Source organism: Manacus candei, unplaced genomic scaffold (assembly GCF_025592945.1).
Source record: "Manacus candei isolate 608988 ecotype Guabito, Panama unplaced genomic scaffold, ASM2559294v1 h1tg000017l, whole genome shotgun sequence".
Classification (NCBI taxonomy): domain Eukaryota; kingdom Metazoa; phylum Chordata; class Aves; order Passeriformes; family Pipridae; genus Manacus; species Manacus candei.
In genome coordinates this window covers 19,617,556-19,637,089 of record NW_026138065.1, presented here as the reverse complement: position 1 = coordinate 19,637,089, position 19,534 = coordinate 19,617,556, and the positions used below count along the sequence as shown (strand labels likewise).

Genomic DNA, 19,534 nt, shown 5'->3' with positions numbered 1-19,534 from the left:
CAAAAGAATTTTGAGAATATAAAGCATCATCTGACTGCGCATTTAGATCTTAAAGATCCCACAGGACAGCATCATTGATTAGGTCCAAAAGCAAGAACAACAAGGCTGAACAATTTCAAATTGTAAATGGAAGAAATGGTTGCATTACTTAAGGCTATGGATACTGTGTACATACATCTTGGTTAACGAATAGAAACATTGTGCAAGACAAAAATATTAAGTAGATAGGATTATGGGAGGCTAGTTTTGACAAAAAACTACTACAGACACTTTTCACCATTCTGCTTGTTCATATTTAAATACATACTGCAGCTAAGTCTACAAATAAAGTGAAAATACAGTGAAGTAGCAGAGGCAACAGATCTGGTAGATGCATCTATTCTCAGATGGAAAAATTAAAAAGGGGTAAAGAGGGTTTGTAGAACAATGTTAAGACTGCAACCTGGGGGTGGAATAAGCACCTTCATTAAATAAAAAAAGAGAACAAATAATCACACTGTATTGGCATTAAAAATGTCATAGCAATCCCTTCAACATCAAAGGACTCCACCTATGAGGTATGACAGTGTCCCTCACAATTAACACAAAATTACACCTGCCATATAAAATACATCCATATTTACTTGATATTAAGTATAGTCTATAATAAGCTTCACACAGCTTGTAAAATCCTGAGGTTCTCTGCAAAATACACAATTTATCTGGTAGTTCTTGCAATTTAGGGTGCCTCAGTTACATAAAGGTTTCAGAAATGCTTTCAGAAATCCTGTAACGAGCACAAATTTTCAAAATAAATGTTCTTATTAAAATCTAAAACAAGAGAAAGGATATCCACAGCAATATGAGTGAAAAGTGATTTACCAGTTAGATTCTCTATTCTATTCAAATGTTGGTAGCAATATAGTATTTCAAATTTGTGAAAAATAAGTAAAATCTAGTTTATCAAAATAGTAATGGTCTTTGGACAGCACAAAATCTTGACTAGTCAGTGGAACAATAAAGGGGAGATATATTTAACCTCAATTTCATAATCATAATTACATATTGCAGATAATTTGATAGGGGTTTTTTTTAATAAAAACATCCCTAATTCTGTTCCTCTGAAGGGTGGTTTTGAATTACAGTTCTATACACACCTATGAATGCTTTTGTCAAGCATGGAAGTTTTAGTTTGATAGAATTCAACAAACAGTTATATGTACAATCCATCATCATCAACTACACTAAACCAACAAAGACCTTTTCCAAGAGGTCTTTGAAACCTCTGCCTGCAAGCATACATCTCTCTCCTGAAGGTACATTTTCAAAATTATTTCACAGACGTGCAGCTTCTGCTCTGAAAGCTAAATGCATAATGCAACAACCTGCCTCCAAATTTGCATTCAGCACAAAGCTGATGGGGGGAAATTAAAAAATTATATGCACATGTCATCCATTGGATTGTTCATTTTCCACAAAGCTGTGCTTTCCTTTAACTGAGGTCCACACTCTGGTTCCTCAAAAGAGGAATTGTGTGAGCCTTTAGCATACAACTTTTAAACTCAATGAAGTTATGCCAGCCTATTCTATTTAAGGAGTTGACCCCACACTGACCTAGATGAAAACTGCTTCTTGTTAGCTGTGTTAGGGACCACAATTTACAATTCCAGTGTGATGGCTAAAGGACCCACACACACAACAAGGTTTGATTGTTCAGACCTCATGCCTAATGATTTACAATGATACAAAAAACATAAGTGCTGAGCACATGTCAGGATCATAAGAATCAATTTAAAGTTAAGCTGACTACTAGAGACATTTTTAATGAAATTAATTGCAATAAATTTGAATCACTCAACTCTGATTTTGTATATCCATATTTCTAAGCCATGTGCTGAAAGAAACCAGTGAAGTTTGTTTTCTGCCAGCTCCTCCCCAGGACTGCTGGGCTGCACGCTACTCCTGGAAACAAAGCATGCAACATGCAGCATCATCTGGGAAGATCTGGCTAATCATGTACTTCAGCAAAGATGCCCACTGCAAGCATCACCACTCAAAAGTAGGCATGGTTCTTACTTTGGGCCCTACTTCAGGGGAGTAGACCTACATAGATAGTTTGCCATTTGCAAAAAAAAAAAAAAAAAAAAAAAAAAAAAAAAAAAAAAAAAAATTCAGTAGATGAATGTACATGAAGACAGGTAAATGTGATACTGTGTACCCACAGACTGTATTGCATAATAGACAGAAATATCCCAGACACCATAAAAACAGTTGTGTTGCCAGTAAACACTTCTGAATGCAGAAAGGGGTGGTGTAACTTCTATTAGCAGGAGAGGAGTTCAAGCAGCAGCACTACCCAACAATTCCCTTGAGCAAACAATATAATTGCACTTAAATCTCTTCAAATCAGTTAGCCTAGTTGCCATTCATGTCAATGATGAAATCCAACAAGTAGGTTACTTGTTCTAGTTCTAGTACTCTGGATATTCACCATCTCAAAAATAGCATTGTAGATACTGCAATGTTTCAACAACGGTTCTTTGCCATTCCTTTTAAAACATGGCTAAACTTGACATCAGAAAGTCTAACTCATTCCCACATCCTCAGAACAGCCTGCCCTATTTAATTGTAGAACTGTGTTTGCAAGGCCAGCACTTCCATTAGCTGTCTTTTCAAATAAATGTGGCATTTAGCCAGTGAGTTGCTGACCAAAAGTCTCTCCCACAACAGAACATTTTGCACTGGAGACTGAGAGGTCATTGAATGGCATCTGCTTTCACTGACACAGCACTCAAGTCACTTCATTGTTCCTAATTCTCAAGCAGTGTCTTACTGGAGGAATGCACAAAAGACTGTAAACACAAGAATTCCTCTGACAGATGCCCCACCATTTAGCAGTTCCAAACTACTTTTCTGGATTCTCCTATATCTGCTCATGTTTTTTCTAATGCTGCCTGTGGCAAGCTTCCCAGCAGGCAACCCCTCAAAGACGTATGCTTCCAAATTACAAATAATCACAAGTCTGCAATGTAAATCTGAAACAATTTTTAGAGTCTTGTCTGAAGAGTAAGATTACTACCAGGAAGGCAGATAAAGTCTATATACAGATTATTTAATGTCTCAATGAACTATAAAACTTTCTAAAGCAAATCCCCTGGAGGGGGCACACCTACCAATTAAAGTATTTTCCAAGTAGTTACTGCTACCTATTGATTCATTCTCATCATTATTAAGTGAACATCTGGGAAAGCCAGCCATATTTTTTAAAGACACTTTGCCTGTCTATAGCTTCCATTGATTCAGACAGTTTTCTACAAATTTACCTGAAACCTACACCTTCTAGCAAAGCTTGTCTCTTCAGTGACAATCAGGACAAGTCTTCCTCTAAATAGCATAACTGCCACCATACCCTACATACACTATTTATAAAGCTGATGCACAACTTTATAGAACAACAACAAAATAGAAAAACAACAATTAAATTGTCACAGATAATGTTACAGTAGAAATAAACACAGCAAGCAAACTGAAAATATTCACTTAAAATGCACAGATTATTTAGTGTTGCTAGTTTTTAAAATGAAGATAGATGCATAATAAAAAATGCAATGCAATCCAATATCTGTTTGGATTTATCTATAACTCAAACTATGGAATATACTTTTGGACACTGAGCTTTTAAAGTCACCTTGTAACATTTTTCTGGGGATTCCTTTGCCACATACAAGCATGTTCTTGGAGCTATCATTTTCAGCCTTTCAATTACTGCAATACACTTGGTGAATTCCACCCACATATAGATACTAGTCTGATATGGTAGCAGAATTGGGAACAAATATATATATGGACCTCTTTTGGCATTCCTTCAAGATAAACAACAACAAATCCTTTCATTTCCTATGCATCTCCATTCTTACCGTGCAACCTAGAACAAAAATCCTAGCTCAACCCAATAAGAAAATTTCTGTTTAAGTGAATTCAATGTTCTTTTAAACATCAAGATCTTAAGAACTCGCTAAGCCTAGATATCAAGCTTCAGTGGACTGTCTTTTGTTTGCAAGCTTTGATTTTAACCATCTGCAATGCAGCAAACTAGTAGCTTTCTTTCATTTCAATGTAAAAACACAGCTAAAAGTAAAAAAAGAAAATCTATGCTATTTGAAAGAAAAAATATGAAGACTGTCAAATGCTTTCATATCATATCTTTGACAAACAATTTCTTGTTACAGTAATAATAAGCAGGACTTGTATATACACAAAGACATCTTTTTATCATATTCTCTGACACTTGCTTAAGGACATACTGGAATTTTAACACTTCATGCTTAGATAGAACACTTTGAATCTGTATTCTGTTTCTTCCTGGAATGATTCAGCAGTACAAACATTTATCTCATTTCACAAAAAGAATACTCTGTAGTTATGTGATCACTTTAAGGTAAAACTCTAAACATTTTACTCAGGAAGTATTTACTGCATAGCATCATAGGAAGCAGCTAGGGCTTCCTGAAGCCATAAGGGTGGTGGAAATCCACAGTGAAATCCTGACCCCATCAAAATCAGCAGCAAAACCCTCACTAATTTTAATGGAAACAGAAATACACCTGGATTGACTCTGGACAGCCTGTATAAGGCAGAATACAGTCCAACTTTGGTATACATTTTGTTAGACACAGCTTCACCTCCGAGTAGAAAGCATCAATAAGTCTCAAAGCTTCATCTGCACAGTTTCAGTTATTAGCTGGGATCTCAGGCTGGAGACATGCATAGTAAAAATAACCTACAATGAGATAGCTGCAAGGAGAAAGTTCCTTTGAGGACCACATACAAACACTTCACAATGCTAGTGGCCTCCAGTCTACGAATTGGAACCATGACCTAATATGTTTTGTTGTTTTATTTCAAATCAAACACAGAACCTGTATTATATCAGAAAGCCTGAGGAAAGTTTTAATGATTGTATGCAGTGACTCCCCCTCACCCCTGTAATCTCCTGGCCAGAAAGAGAAGCAGAACTTTCAGCAGGCATCAGTCATTGCCAGTGTTAATGTAAGATTACACACAGGTCTGCCTACTCTGGAGGCTTTAAAATAAATTAAGTCTGTTTCTCACATATCCAATCACATTGGATCTTGGTGATACACTTCAGCAGACACTTTCTTAAAAAGAGCAAGTCTCATTTGTATTCTGTTAATCTCCCCTACAACCCTTCAGAAGAAATATTGCTTTAATTTTATACCTTCCCTGATTCTTCAAAAGCCTCTGGTAGCTCATGGAGAGCAGATGAAACCTAATGCCCATTAGTGGCAAACTCCCATAGGGTAAGTTTTCCCTCAGTCTTTCTCACATAAGACTCTTGCACTGCAGTATGATTGTCCAATTACTGTGAGATCTCTCCTCTTATTGCAAACAGAACAAACAAGTTTATTAACAGCCATTACTCATTTTCTACAGTATTTGTGAGCCAGCAGAGTGCTGTTTGCTAAATGTGAACAGCAGTAATAGTTTGTATCAATGCAGAGCTCTATGTCAACTACGGTGAAGAATGGGCATCACAGGTGATTAGCAGTGGATGGGCTTAGCTTCATAGTCAAACAATCCCAGCAGTTTTAAATTACAGTAACAATGCAGTCACTACAAAAAAGAAATTCCAACTATTATGTAATTTAGATCCAAGTAGAATAAGGGTGCTTCATTATTTTGCCTCTTTTTACACTCCAAAGAAACAAATAGTTTTTTTTCTCTTCTGAAGAGATTTAAGGAACCTTTTAAAGCTTTAATATAAACAGAAAATTGAGCTGTACAGTGGATAACTGTAGCATGCAACTGTAGCATTTAGCTGATTTCAAAAAAGCAGTTTAATCTTTTGTCTTCATCAGTGAGAGAACAACTATTGGCCCAGAACTACAGGCTTTCACATATTCAGGTGACATGTTAGCTAAAAATCTGTCACAGATCAATACTCAGTTTTAAGCATCACAATAGTTAACAAAAAATACAGTAAATCGGGGAAAGTATTATTTTCCAACTTTAGAAACAAGTTATTCTACTACTAAAAATGTGCAGTAATTCTGCAGTTAAATGCCCAACATTGGGGGCAAGAAGCTGAGGTATTCTGATACTGGCAAGCAGGTGTAACACTTAAAGGCTACATGTAACTCCACAGCAGCCTTCCTAAGGAAGGCTCTCCTCTTCAAAAGCCCACCCTGACTTGAGCTGCCACTCCACACAGTAGCTGCGTGTTTAACACCAAATCATACTGCTGAGGGGTACCAAGGGGTTGTAGGTGGCAAGGACACACAGGGAGATCTGCCTCACATTCAACCCCCGTTCCTACATACCAACAGAAGGAAAAAGAGCCCTTCCTTTTCCAAGACTCACACCCAGAATCCTCAAAGAGCACATAAAAATCTTCTCAAGAATGAAAACTAATATTCATTAAGCATTTTAAAGCACATAAGCCACCACTCTATGCTTACATAAGGTTTCCATGATGAAAGTGTTCTTTTGCATGTTATTTCTACTACCGATATGGGATCTGGTTCAGTCTACTTGTGCAGACAGGACACAAACCAGATCTTACGATTTCACAGTGTTAAAGTCTGCAAACATAGGCTTCTGCACACTTTGGTAATATTGATTTATTCTATTCTTAATTTTCAGTACAATTTTCCCTTACTTCATAAGCACTAGGCCATTTCAATACTATTTAGTCCAAATATCCTTTTAAATCTTTTTTTCATATTTAAGATATCATGTATAAAAATATAGAATGGGGAAAAGATGCCTTTTAATTGTGAAATAGAAATCTGCAGCATTACCATTTTTTAAGATTAAAACCAGCTTTTAAAAAAAGCTAGATAATTAAAAGACGTTTTTATTTTAACCTGATACACTGTCTACAACACACTGCACAACTTTTTTCTTTGAAGATATCAAATGGTGGAAATATACCAGAAGAGACACCTAAACTCCAGAGGAAAGGGAAACATGGATGAGCATGTCCTTCCTTTTCTTGTCGCTCAGGTGCAGCTGCTGCATATTCCCCATCACAGGCACAGAGTGCTTTCCAAACATAGCTGTCTAGAACAATAGGATAAATACAAATCATGTGAAAATACCTGATCCTCTTGAAGCTGGCTGCTAGGCCATTTACAGTACTGAAAATGAGATTCTCTGTTCACAGTACAGGTAGACTTGGTCCAGCATCCCTGGCTCGAAGCTACAGACAGCATCCTTTCCCCAGGCACAGAACCCCAGAGAAGTCTTCCTACAGCTTTGAAAAGCAGCTGTTGCTGCTGCTGCTGCAATCCTTTTCACAGCAAGCTGGGCAGCAGGTCTGAGCCACAGATATGGATATGCTATTTAAATTTTTTACCAGGCTTCGGGTGACTCACACTGAATCCCCTCTTCAAACTGCCATGGAGATGTGGAGCTTCTTTTGATTGCCTGCCTCTCCTTCCCCCATGTAAATTTTTCAAGGACTGGTAACTTCACTGAGTCCTGAAGATACCTGCCACGTAAAGGAGTTTGACCTATCATTTAGCATCCTTCCTTTTTGCCCTGCAATTACCTCCAAATGAAAGCACAACAATAACAGCAATTCACTGTTATTACTAACATATAATCAGAGAACTAAACCCACAGGAAGGAGAAATTTAGGGAGAAAATCTGCTACCTCCAATTTCAGACCATCCATCAGACTATCCAGAAACACCACAACAAAAGAGCACGATAACACCCAAATAGAAAGAAAGACCCTTTCCCTGTTTGTTACAGTGCAAGCCCCTAAACGTGTAAAGGCACATTATTCTGAGCCCAGAGGCAGGGATGTCATCTTGGCTACACATATCTGCAGCACAGCTGTAGTTGTTATTGTTACAGGCAATTATGTTTGTGTTAACTTGTGCCAGACATTGGCTATTTGGGAATTTAAGGGGGCAAGCTCCCCAAATCAAGCATTGACAGGAACACCGTTTCTGATCTTATTTAAATGCAGGGGTGAAAAAGCACTCAAGTGATTACCTTTCCTCTACAGGTCAGGAAATCCATTTTCCTTGCTTAAAAATCTATTCCAGTCTTCACCATAAGCCAAGAATAGGCAATTAAATAAACACTATCAAGTCAACAATAAAAGCTGGGAAGTTTTTGCATGCTATTCATCATTCCAAAATTACTGCACATGGTCAATGATCTCTTGTGCTCACACTCACACATAACATCAATATCAGACTTGTCTTTTCCCAGAAAGGAATCTGAAACAAGGAGAAAAACCCCTGCTACTGTCCTTTTTGATAGACATACACAAGCGACCATTCCCAGAGGGAGGAAGGTTTCAGGAACAATAGTAAATGTAGACAAAAAGTATTAGGATGCAGAAGAAACAGATGCAGATGAATTTACATTATCACTTGTAGATTCACTTTCTAAGGATTGGTTATAGTGAAGAACGTGATTAGCCCACAGCAAAACTCTAATCCATAATTTGGAACAATTCACTAAGACCTTGCACATTTTTTTCATGTAAAGCAAATGCTTCAGCAATAATGAGGCAGGTAAACAAGACTGAATTGCAGACAATCTCTTGCAAATCACAACTCACATGACATTTTTGGATGCCACCAAAACGTCTATGGGATAAACTTAACGTGTTCATACAGAAGTGTGAATGTGTGTCTGTACATGCAAAATACAGCCCTCCTAGTCCACCTGTTAGCATGCAAGAAAATGGGGGGTTGACATGTCAGACTCTTCTCTGGTCAAGTATCAGAGTGTTAAATACAAGGTGGAATCTAGAATTTATAGCATAGTACTTGAAAATGGACAGATGTTTACCATTGCATCTTTCATTTTTCTCTGGCAGCATTTCTTCAACTCCACTTTCTTTATCCTAGATGAAATTCTTTTTATGGTGAAATTTACTTTCCAAACACTACTCCTTAATGCCTTCCTGAAAAGCCTCTGTCCTGCCTGAGACTAACCTTTATTAAACATGCACCAAGTTTTAGCACAATTTGTCCCAAACACACTTGGTTCCAAATTACTTTGGGATAAGATACTTGGGAATGAACAAATTTTAAGGTGGAAAGAGAAAGAAGAGGTCATAGAATGGTTTGGGTTGAAAGGGACCTTTAAAGATCATCTATCCCAACTCCTCAGCCATGAGCCAGGGGCACCTTCCACTTAAACAGGTTGGTCAGGGCTCTGTCCAACCTGTCCTTGAACACTTCCAGGGATGGGTCATCCAGCTTCTCTGGGCAACCTGTTCCAGTGCCTCACCAGTTTACCTCTGAGTAAAGAATTACTTCCTCTCAACCTCTCATCTTTCACTTTAAAGCCATTCCCCCTTGTTCTATCACTATCTGCCCATGTAAAAAAAAGTTTCCCTCTTTCTTGTAAGCCCCATTTAAGCTATGAGGTCTCCCTAGAGCCTTCTCTTCTCCAGCTTGAACAACCCCAACTCTCTCAGGAAAGGCGCTTCAGCCCTCCGAGCATCATCAAGAAGTGTTATGCTTCTGCACATTTCAAATCAGTCTATGACCAGAGATAATTGGTTTCTTATGCCATGCTGTTCCCATGGCATGTCAAAACATATCCAATCAGCGTGTCCAACATCTTTGCAGAAGAGCACTTGTCACATTCAGTAACACAGCATAGAAACATAAAAATAGAAGCACATTTTTTTTTTCCACAAACAGCAGCAGGCCTGTTGTCCTAATTTACAAACTGAGAAGTTTCTTTGTGGAATAAATTGCCAAAGTCATTTACCAAAAAGTCAAAACTGATATAAGATTTAGTTATGTACTATCTATTGTTTCTGTAGTTTCCACACCACTACTCTTCCACTAAGATATTTTTTCATATTGAAGTAATTTGCAAGTTTCCATAACTTTTTCTAGTTGCACTACACAATTCACACCCCCACCTGAAAACTTGTATGGCAGACATCAGCCTTGGCTAGTTCTTTAAAAGCAGTTGCAAGTTTCCAGCAACATTGGTTCTCTCTCAGAATTCATTTCCTTGCTTTTAACCTTGGTGACAAAAACTAGATTTCAATGACTTTTTTATGACTTAAGGTAAAGCAGACCCTAAAAACTAAGTTCATGTGCCACTGAACTGCTATCCTCTCTGGAAATCAGGAGCTCAGAGGCTCCATTTTGCAGCTGTGATAAAGGTTTTGAATAGCAATATCTTTATCATGCATTTATTAGCTATGCAGCTGCATATTTAGCAAGCTAATGATACCCTGGTAAAATGAAACCACAGTAACACATTCAACACCTGTATTTGTCTCGAGACAGCAAACGAGATTGATAATTTTTTTACCTGAGAGACTGTCTTGATTAAATATGGCTTAGGGAGAACCTACTATAAGGTTGATAACTTTTTCAATTAAAGTCTTTAATTTTTAGGTCTGAATGGACAAAATTTAGTTCATTGTTTAGTACCATAAACAGAGAGACGGAATACTTGATTTCATTCTTTGATTCCTGCTTTACTTTTCAGCTCTAGAGAAACTTCAGAGACACTGTGGTATTTTTCTTACCTTCCTGACTGAAAGCTCTTCTACCTGCTGTATCACAGTGAATTATGTCAGCATGTACTGATTATAAGTGACATTGGTCTGGATGGGTCGGATCAAAAGCTTTGTTATGCTCAAAGGACACCAGGTGGTGGTGGAAGACTCCTAAGTAGCATATTTGCATTCCTTACATTGTGACATTCATGTTGCCTTTCTCTTCAGACTACCTTCTCTCCTTCAAGATCTGCACTGCTGAAAGCTTTGAGACATAAAAACAACAATAACTGGGTCTTCAAAAGCCTAGCCAGCATAAAACCCTGTTTCAAACAGTATTCTCAAGTGGACACCAGCAAGAAGGGTAAGAGTGAGCAAAGCATACACAAGTGCTTTTTTCTGAGCAGCGTCCCCGATGCCAGCCAGGTAACAGTGGTGTACTCCACATCAACTGGATCATTCCCGGACACTCCATTTCCCAACCTGGCCCTTAGAAGCCTTTAATAAGCTTTACCAGGCTACCGTTTTATGAAAACAAAGTCTAGTACACATCTCACTCTATCAGCTTAAAACTAGGCACTGCATCATTAACATTTAAATTTGACCTACTCTAATAAAGTTGCTATGAAAATTCACATTAAAGTCCTTGTATCACAAACTACAACAACCTATGTAGCATCTTAAGGAAACACAGTGTCACTTTTCTGAAGGCTTTGCAACATGAGCCATTTACTTTCCCCATTTTTGCTGGCTTTTATGCTACACCCCCAATTTCCCAACTTCCTGTCCTGTTTGGTCATACAGTTCAGAAAGAAAGGCTATTATTTTTACTTCTAACACGACATTCCTATACAACATGCCAATATACCACATAAGACTGCAAAGCCTCTGGGTAGTGTGATTGAAGAGTTTAACTGTAAAGGCAAAAGGGCATCATAATTCAGGGCATTCATAAAACTTCTTAGAAAATTGAGAACGACCCATAACACTAGCAGCTACAGAAAGCTCTACTATCTACAGGACTTTGAGAGCAAGAAATCAAATCAGGTATATATTAACTGACTTTTTTCAACACTCAAAGCAAACAAACAAGTTCAGTCGATGAGGTAACATTACTTCTGACAGTGAATGTTTGATATGAATTAAATAATTAGGCAAAAGGTAAATATCAGCACTTGACATTTTTTGCTTCTATAAAGAAATAATTAAATTTTCCACTTAGATATTAGTTTCAATTTTCTTACAAATGTTATGAATATTTTTTTAAGGGGCATCCAATGTTTTTACTGTGATACACCACACTTTTTTGCAGGTGTCGAGTACCCTTGCATGCCCTGTTACAACTACCTGGCACAGCAGTGTCATTGGTATTTGTGAAGTTCATTTTCATCTGGCACCTCCAGAGCAATATACAGATTCCCTGGAATAAGAACTAGAAACAGAGGAAAAACTGCTACTGTTTGCAAATTTGCTTGCAAGGGCCAGTAGGCCAAGAGATGCTGCTCTCAGGAGAGTGCCTGGTAAAAATGACAAATTTCTATATTAATTCTGTAAGTCTTAAGTTCAAACTCTGAAAGAGCATTTAAACCAAGGCAGTTGTTAGTAGCTCAAATAATTTTTAATAGTTCACCTGTGTTCTGTACTCTATGCCTGCTGCATTTCTTTGAATACTACAGATCTACAGTTGCTAACTATTATAAACTATAAAGCTTTCTTGTTACAGACAGCTTCAAGCTGAAAACAAAATTAAAATCTCATCCAATAAAACTGATAACAGCAGGCCCACTGTTTTTATGACTAAAATGAAAAGCTTTATTCATATTGCAAAGCAGTCAGAGACAAGACAGGGTAAGCACCATTCTGAGAGGCTCTGCATTAACATAACATGAGGAGTCTCTGCACTAAAAAGCTGACAAGTCTAAATCATTTCAGGAATGTTTTTAGATGTCTGGGGCACAGAATTCCACAGACTGAAGGAATATTGGATAGTGCAGAGAAAAACAAGGGAGGAGAGAAGTCAAGTGAATCCACTGCTACACAGAAGCTAAATATTAAGCAGAATCCCCCTGGGAGACAGTTTTCAGTAAAAAGACTTCAGTGAACATTGATTTAAAGCAACCACATGATTCAAAACTCACAGGTTTATGGTGAAATATTGTTCTGAAACTTCCTTAACAACAAAAGAGATTCAGAAATTCATCCTACTTTATAAACAAGTATCATTTTCATAGTACTTCTAGTGTGTTGAAGGCTTTCTCTACCATATCACTCTGCATATTGAAGGGTTATAACTACACCTTTCCTCATGTGATCAATCAAGCATTTATTTTCCTTCTCTGGGAGGAAAAAAATTATGAGGATGAAAACGCTGAAAGAGATGCTTGGCCTTATTTGTCCAAGCAGTGAAAAAAGTAACCATCAAATTGAAGTTCATTTTAAAAGTGCTAAAGAAGAATCATGGGTGAAGAGAAAAAGCACAAGCACATGAAAGCAAACATATGCGTGTGTTCATGTTCACATACATGTTCTTATACACTGACTGCCCTATATCAGTAATAAACTGTCTGAAAAGCAATAAGGACTAACCTCCACATTTTAGTGAAACTGTGCATCAGGCTCACACAGCGAGGCAGAGTTGGAGGTTTGAGTCCATCCATTTGAAGGAGGAGGGCAGGAACACCATACAGAACCAGGTATTTCACGTAAAAAAACAGCACTTGAGCTAGAGCCAGGCCACCTAAAAGAAAAAAAAAAATAAACATACCTTAAACAAGGTCTGAAATATTTTTAAAACCTGTTAATACTGACTACTTCCAAACAGCAATTATTCAAAGAACTAAGACAAGCATCATCGGTTGATGGGATAGACACCAGCTACTTTTGCAACAGCCACAGGATGAAAGCACATGCCCTTATGACATTAGGCACACACACAAAATAATACCATCATTCCAATATGAAGGCACAAGTATGTATCTGTAGTTCCACCTTCAAAAATCTCTGGACTGTGGGTGTTGCTATGAAAAAAATAAATACTGACTTGAGTTAAAATCAGAACATACTGATATAAGCAATGAACACGTACTACAGAGAAAATGAAATTTATCTTTGTAAAAAAAAAAAAAAAACAAAAAACCACCAAACAACCACTCTACACTTTTTGCTACAGAACACATATAAACAATGGTTATCATTGCAGCTTATCCTGACAGCCCCACAAGCATCCCACATCCTGTCAGATTAAGTTCCCAGAAAATACCCTCTACAAGGTCCTTTCTGCTGCAGCCAAGGCATAGAAGACTGGAACTCCACTTGAGATAATGCTTAAAGCATATTTCAATTTTTAAACCCACAGGACAAAGGTCTCCTTAAGGTGCTCTAGCTACCTGATTTCCAAAGGAGAAATTTTGGCAGTGTGTTTGCTCACGATTTAACCTCAGGGTATGGCACAAAATGTAGCATCTTGCACAGGTGTGAGGTGAAAATCATACATATTCTCAGAGTCATTACTCATGCAAGTAACAACCTTTGAATGTATTACGAAGGAAGATGATTCATATTAATATTCTAAATGTTTTCTGCTGAACAAAATGGCATTGACCAATAATCATAAGTAGAAAGCCAGTAAAAAGCAGAGGTTGACACATTTACGGAAACTGGTGAATTCGTTCCTAAAAGACCCAACTTTGGCGAACTTTTCCATCTGACAATTTACAAAAGGAAAATCTCACCACAAAGAAGGGAAACTAAAATTATTATACTTCAGTAGAGAAAAAAAATTATATAATGCAATTTTTACATTTCCTTTCATTCTAGTGTTCTGCTTTGCCTCAGTCATATTAACTAATTTGACTGAAGCACTTTAGATATTTAGCCTAATTTTAAATCCTTCCAGCAGGCTTTCCTTGGAGACAAAGTTTTCAATCTGACTGCAGCAGTACAAGTCCATGAACATTTAAATAATCTTCCTTTTCTGGGTGTAAAACATCCCTTTTGCGTTCTGCTGACTAATGAGTATACTACGGATGACAACTAAAAGTTAAACATTAAAAATTCATCTACTGTATAGCAACCTAGAGTGAAATTCTGGCACTGATGATGTAAAATGCAAAACTCCTGCTGGCCTACACATGGCCAGTATTTTGCTACTACAATCCAACATTTTTAGTTTTAATATTATGACCCATGGACATTATAGGAAACAGTTGTGACATACAAGATAAAAAATGATGTTAGAACAAAATACCAAGACATGAAGCTTATGTTTTTTTACTTCAGGGGAGCAGCCATCTAGTTTTCAATAGCATTTTCCCCCTGAGGGAAACAAATAATCAGAAGCACAATTTGGATACTAGCCAATTAGCTCCACATTAGATTACTGCTAAATCATCTATACCATCAACTTACTGCTTTAATTCCCATCTCATTCAGAGTCTCATTTGTTTTCTGGCAAATTTCATTGGAGAGCTGAGCACCGACACCCACACAAACCAATTACGAAGAGCACAGCTGCCTGTGCAGTAGTAAAATTCAAAATCCTTTGGTTGTGCTTGATGGAAAGATATTTAGAAACAGAATTCCACTCTCTTGAGACTTGAAAATCAATACATTTGATTTTAAATACAAAGATGAAAGATTCTGAGTTCTCAGACACAAAGATATGCAAGTTTTAGAAAAAAAGGCATTTTCACCCATCTCCAGTAACACCCATGTAAGTTGTCATTACTGTAACAGACAGACAGCTCAGTAGCAGTGGTGTCTTAAACACAGACATCACATAACCAATCACTACCTGGCACGCAGGAGCTGTTCTGCGAGTGGCAATTTTAAGAGTCACAATAACAGCAACACAAAGGTCCCTGTCAAAATACATAGATTAAGTTCTCATTGGTTTTGGACTCATCCCAGAAGTATGACAGTTCTGGACACACATGGAAAGCTAGGGGCAAGATTCACAGCCACGCACAACAGCTGGATTGCATCGGTAACAGGCACAGCCTTTAAATCTTCTTGCATACCCGAGACATTCCAGCTGCTTTGCATTTGCTCCATTCTAGCACAAAGCAGCCAGAATACACTGCTTCACCTGGTTTAAAAACATGAAATCAAAAACAAATTTTAAGATCAATGCCAAATTTCTCAAATTCATTAACACTATCATGTAATTTGTTCTCTAGCATTTGATAGAAAGCTTAAGAACTCATCCTCAAACATGACCATTATCTTAAATTGGAAACAAGCTATATTAAGTGTATATTAAAACACATCTAAGGGAAAAAGTATTGCCAGAATTATCTTTTCCCCAAAATAAATTAGTTCAAAGGATTCAGAGTCAAGGTTAATTATTTTTTTAAAAATAGAAATGTGTTAAGGGATAAAATAGTTAAAAGTACCCAATCTTGACCCCATATACTTCAACAGTCAAGCTGTTTGAAGTCCCAGATTAAAGTAAATTACTTTTATAGAAGTTGGTATTTTCAATTTATCATCTTGTAATCCTCAAAACATTCTAGGTTTTCCTATGCTTTAAAAATGTATTTATAGACCTTCAAATAGTTTCCTTAACCTTAAATTTACTGCAAAACTGTATTTCCTAAGTTTCATAGAGCTTAGTTTCAAGGATAATTAGAATTTAGAATATTCACAAGTTTTAATTTGTTTTAGTCTACATATTCTCAGAACTCTGCCTAGTATTTTTTTGACAGAAGTTAACAAATAGCAAGCAATAAAATACTTGGATCCAGGTATTACAAACCATACTTGGCATTTTTCTGTCCATAAACTATCACCATCACCAAAAGTCATGGTCAACTGTAACTTAGAAGGCAATTTTATTAAGAGCACTCACAACTTGACCATTTTTGCAGCTACATTGACCCTATGACATTACTGACTGCAGATGCTTGTTTCTGTCAAGTATTAGGACAGGTTCAACTAGAAAACAGAGATAAATATGCAGTCACATTTCAAAAGAGTTACTGACACGTGGCAGAAGTCTAATAGGAAGCAGAGATTTATAACAGCTCAGAATTTGGGGCTGCATCATCAAGTTCAAAATATCCCAGCCTTCCAGTAGCACACAAGAAGCAAGAAACATCCTGATGTGTATGGAGCAGTGGCAGGAAAGTAAATACCACAGTGTTTGTCCTGGAGGCTAAGTGCTTATTTTTAGACAAAGCTAAATGGACATAAAGATCCCAGAATGAAATTACTTACACAAGACTAAACAGAGCTGTCAAGGGACTCTCAGTCAAAGCATAGACAGTTCTTCCAGGTTAAAGAAAACCAGAAGGTTTTTCAAGCACACACATGCCTTAAAGGCACCTACCTTGAATATTCCCAAGGTCTTTGAGAAACCTGGTCTAGTGGAAGGTGTGTTTCTTCACAGTGGCTAGTATGGGGCTGTGTTTTGGACTTGTGCTGAACATAGAGGTGATGAAAACACAGGGATGTTTTCATTACTGCTGAGCAGGGCTTGGCAAGTCAAGGCCTTTTCTGCTCCTCACCCTACCAGCAAGAAGGCTGGAGGGGTACAAGGATTTGTGGAGGGGAGGGGACACAGCCAGGACAGATGACACAAACTGACCAAAGGGATATGCCATACCATATGCTCATGCTCAGCATATATAGCTGAGGGAAGAAGAAAGAGGGGATGCTCCTGGTGGTGGCGTTTGTCTTCCAAAGTAACCACTGTGCATGATGGAGCCCTGCTTTCCTGAAGATGGCTGAACACCTGTCCGCCCACAGAAGCAGTGAATTAGTTCCTTGTTTTGCTTTGCTTGCACATGCAGCTTTTGCTTTATCTATTAAACTGTCTTTATCTCAGCCTATAAGTTTTCTCAGTTTTATCCTTCCAATTGTCTTCCCATCCCACCGCAAAAGGAGTGAGCAGCTGTGTGGTGCTCAGTTTCTGTCTGGAGTTAAGCCACAACACACGAGTAAAAAAAGTAGTCATAGAAGTAGGTTAATTAACAATACTATCTGGAAGTTTATCCTGCAGAAAAGATTAGGAAAAAAAATTACTTTCCCAGACACACACTTCTTTATCTAAAACAGTGAACTACTTAATATTTTAGAAAATAAAATCTAAGACTTCTGATTCATGTTCACGTTTCCAGTTTTCAAAACAGACATCAAGATGCCAAATATTTTATCAGTTTCTCCCTATAATCTTGTAGGATGAAAGAAGTCTCAGATCACTCTTAGTATTTCATAATGCACAGACACTCTAATTTCAATAGCAAAACACTGCATGCTTCTTAAAATGAACTCAGAAATCCATTTTCTATCTATGGGTTTATTAGAAAAAACTGCACACACATGAAAACCAGCACCTTACATCCAACCTACACTGACTACTCAGCTAGGTCTTACTTTCAAGGAGGAACTCATGTAACACGTTTTCTTCTAACAAATTAAAACATAGAATCAGCACTTACAGATTAAACCATGTGGCTCCATCTTTGAATAGATCACATTCTAGACTGACTTACAGGCCACTCATATGAAAATACCCTTTTGAAGTATTATAGCCTAGTTAATAGTTAAAACAATGATTGTTAATTGACCCTAACTTGTGCATACTTCACTACAAAAAAAAAAAAAAAAACCAGCACATGGTTAAGACCAACGCATTAAACCCACAGAGCATTCGAAACATTCTATCACACATGTGTACATCTCAGATGTATGTCTATACATCACACACCTGACAAAGCACATATAGATTCCTAGTCAAATATATTTTCACATCTACAGCTATTAATATCATAGATAAATCCAGTGCAACGATTGTATTGAACAATACATTCTCATGCAGAATTCTGACTTTCATCATTCCCTATACCTTGCAAGACTTACATGAAGCTCTGCTCAGATGAGCAGAGATGAGTAGATGGTGCTGAATCACCATCACAGGGTAAATGTGAAACCTCATAAGGGAAATATAGGCAGTGCTTTTTCAACATCTGCCTTATCAGAATTGAACTTCACAAAGAAATGAACTAGCAACATACATTTGTTTCACTTTCTATATGATACAATGTACCCCAGCAGAGTGAATTTTACCATTAATAGAAAATCACTTGTTTCAATTTAAGTTCTTTCAACTAATGCTACTGAGCTCCCCATTATATGTCAGTAAATTTGTCATTCAGATACAGAAGCCTGAAGAACATACATTGAAAAGGATCACCAATCTACCTGTCCTTTACTCTTTTCTCTTATCCCTGGTTTTATTACATACCATATATGAACATTACTCAGTAGAACAGAACCACCTCTGATCTGGCCTAGTGTAGCTATTCCTCCACTATACTGCAGTTCACCAGGATACTGGACTATTGGAATTCATAGTGGCTTTTATTCTTGGTGCCTGCAAATCTTCATTTTACAGTGTAAAATGTAAAGGCAGCAAATTAATCCAAATTAACAGTAAAAACTGAGAAGAACGATCTGTCATGGTTTCCATTAACATGGAATACAGGTCTTCCTACTATGTCATTTTTAATTCTGAAAGCACCCCATTCTTTCAGACAATCTGACTGATGCTACCAGAATGAGATGCAGCACTGACATAAAACCATGGAATTGCTACAAACATTGCATTTGATGCTCAACATTAAAAAAGCACAAATGCCCTAATATTGCTCAATATGTCAATTGCTAACTATCCACAGACAAATATTTGTGAACATAGACACAATGATTTGTGAATTCTGGAAAACGCATTCTCCAAACAATGGCTTCCTGGGACCAATAAATAACAGTTCTGTGCTTGCACAGCTGACATTTTTAAATTAATTCTGTGTTCAGATATTAACATCCCTTCCACAAACTGAAGGGACACAGAGATATGGCAAACAGGCGCACATTTGGATAGTCACTTTGTATTCCTTATTCTGTTCCAAGTGTGGGAGCTCATATTTGGCTACTGGAAAGCTACATTGCTTGGTATGACCTGGCTTTTTATATAATTCCTAGCACAGAAGATCAGCACTGCTGAGAAGGATTTGAAGCCAAGGTTTGCTGCAAGGACAG

General features: G+C 37.4%; 1 protein-coding gene across 1 annotated transcript in view; it reads right to left on the bottom strand.

The window, feature by feature from the left end:
* Nucleotides 1-19,534, bottom strand: part of HHAT (hedgehog acyltransferase) — a 146,195-nt gene that overhangs the window by 113,346 nt on the left and 13,315 nt on the right. The window contains exon 8 of the mRNA XM_051783162.1: nucleotides 13,082-13,232. Within this exon, the coding sequence (XP_051639122.1) occupies nucleotides 13,082-13,232 (151 nt within the window). The remainder of the gene's footprint in view (nucleotides 1-13,081; nucleotides 13,233-19,534) is intronic.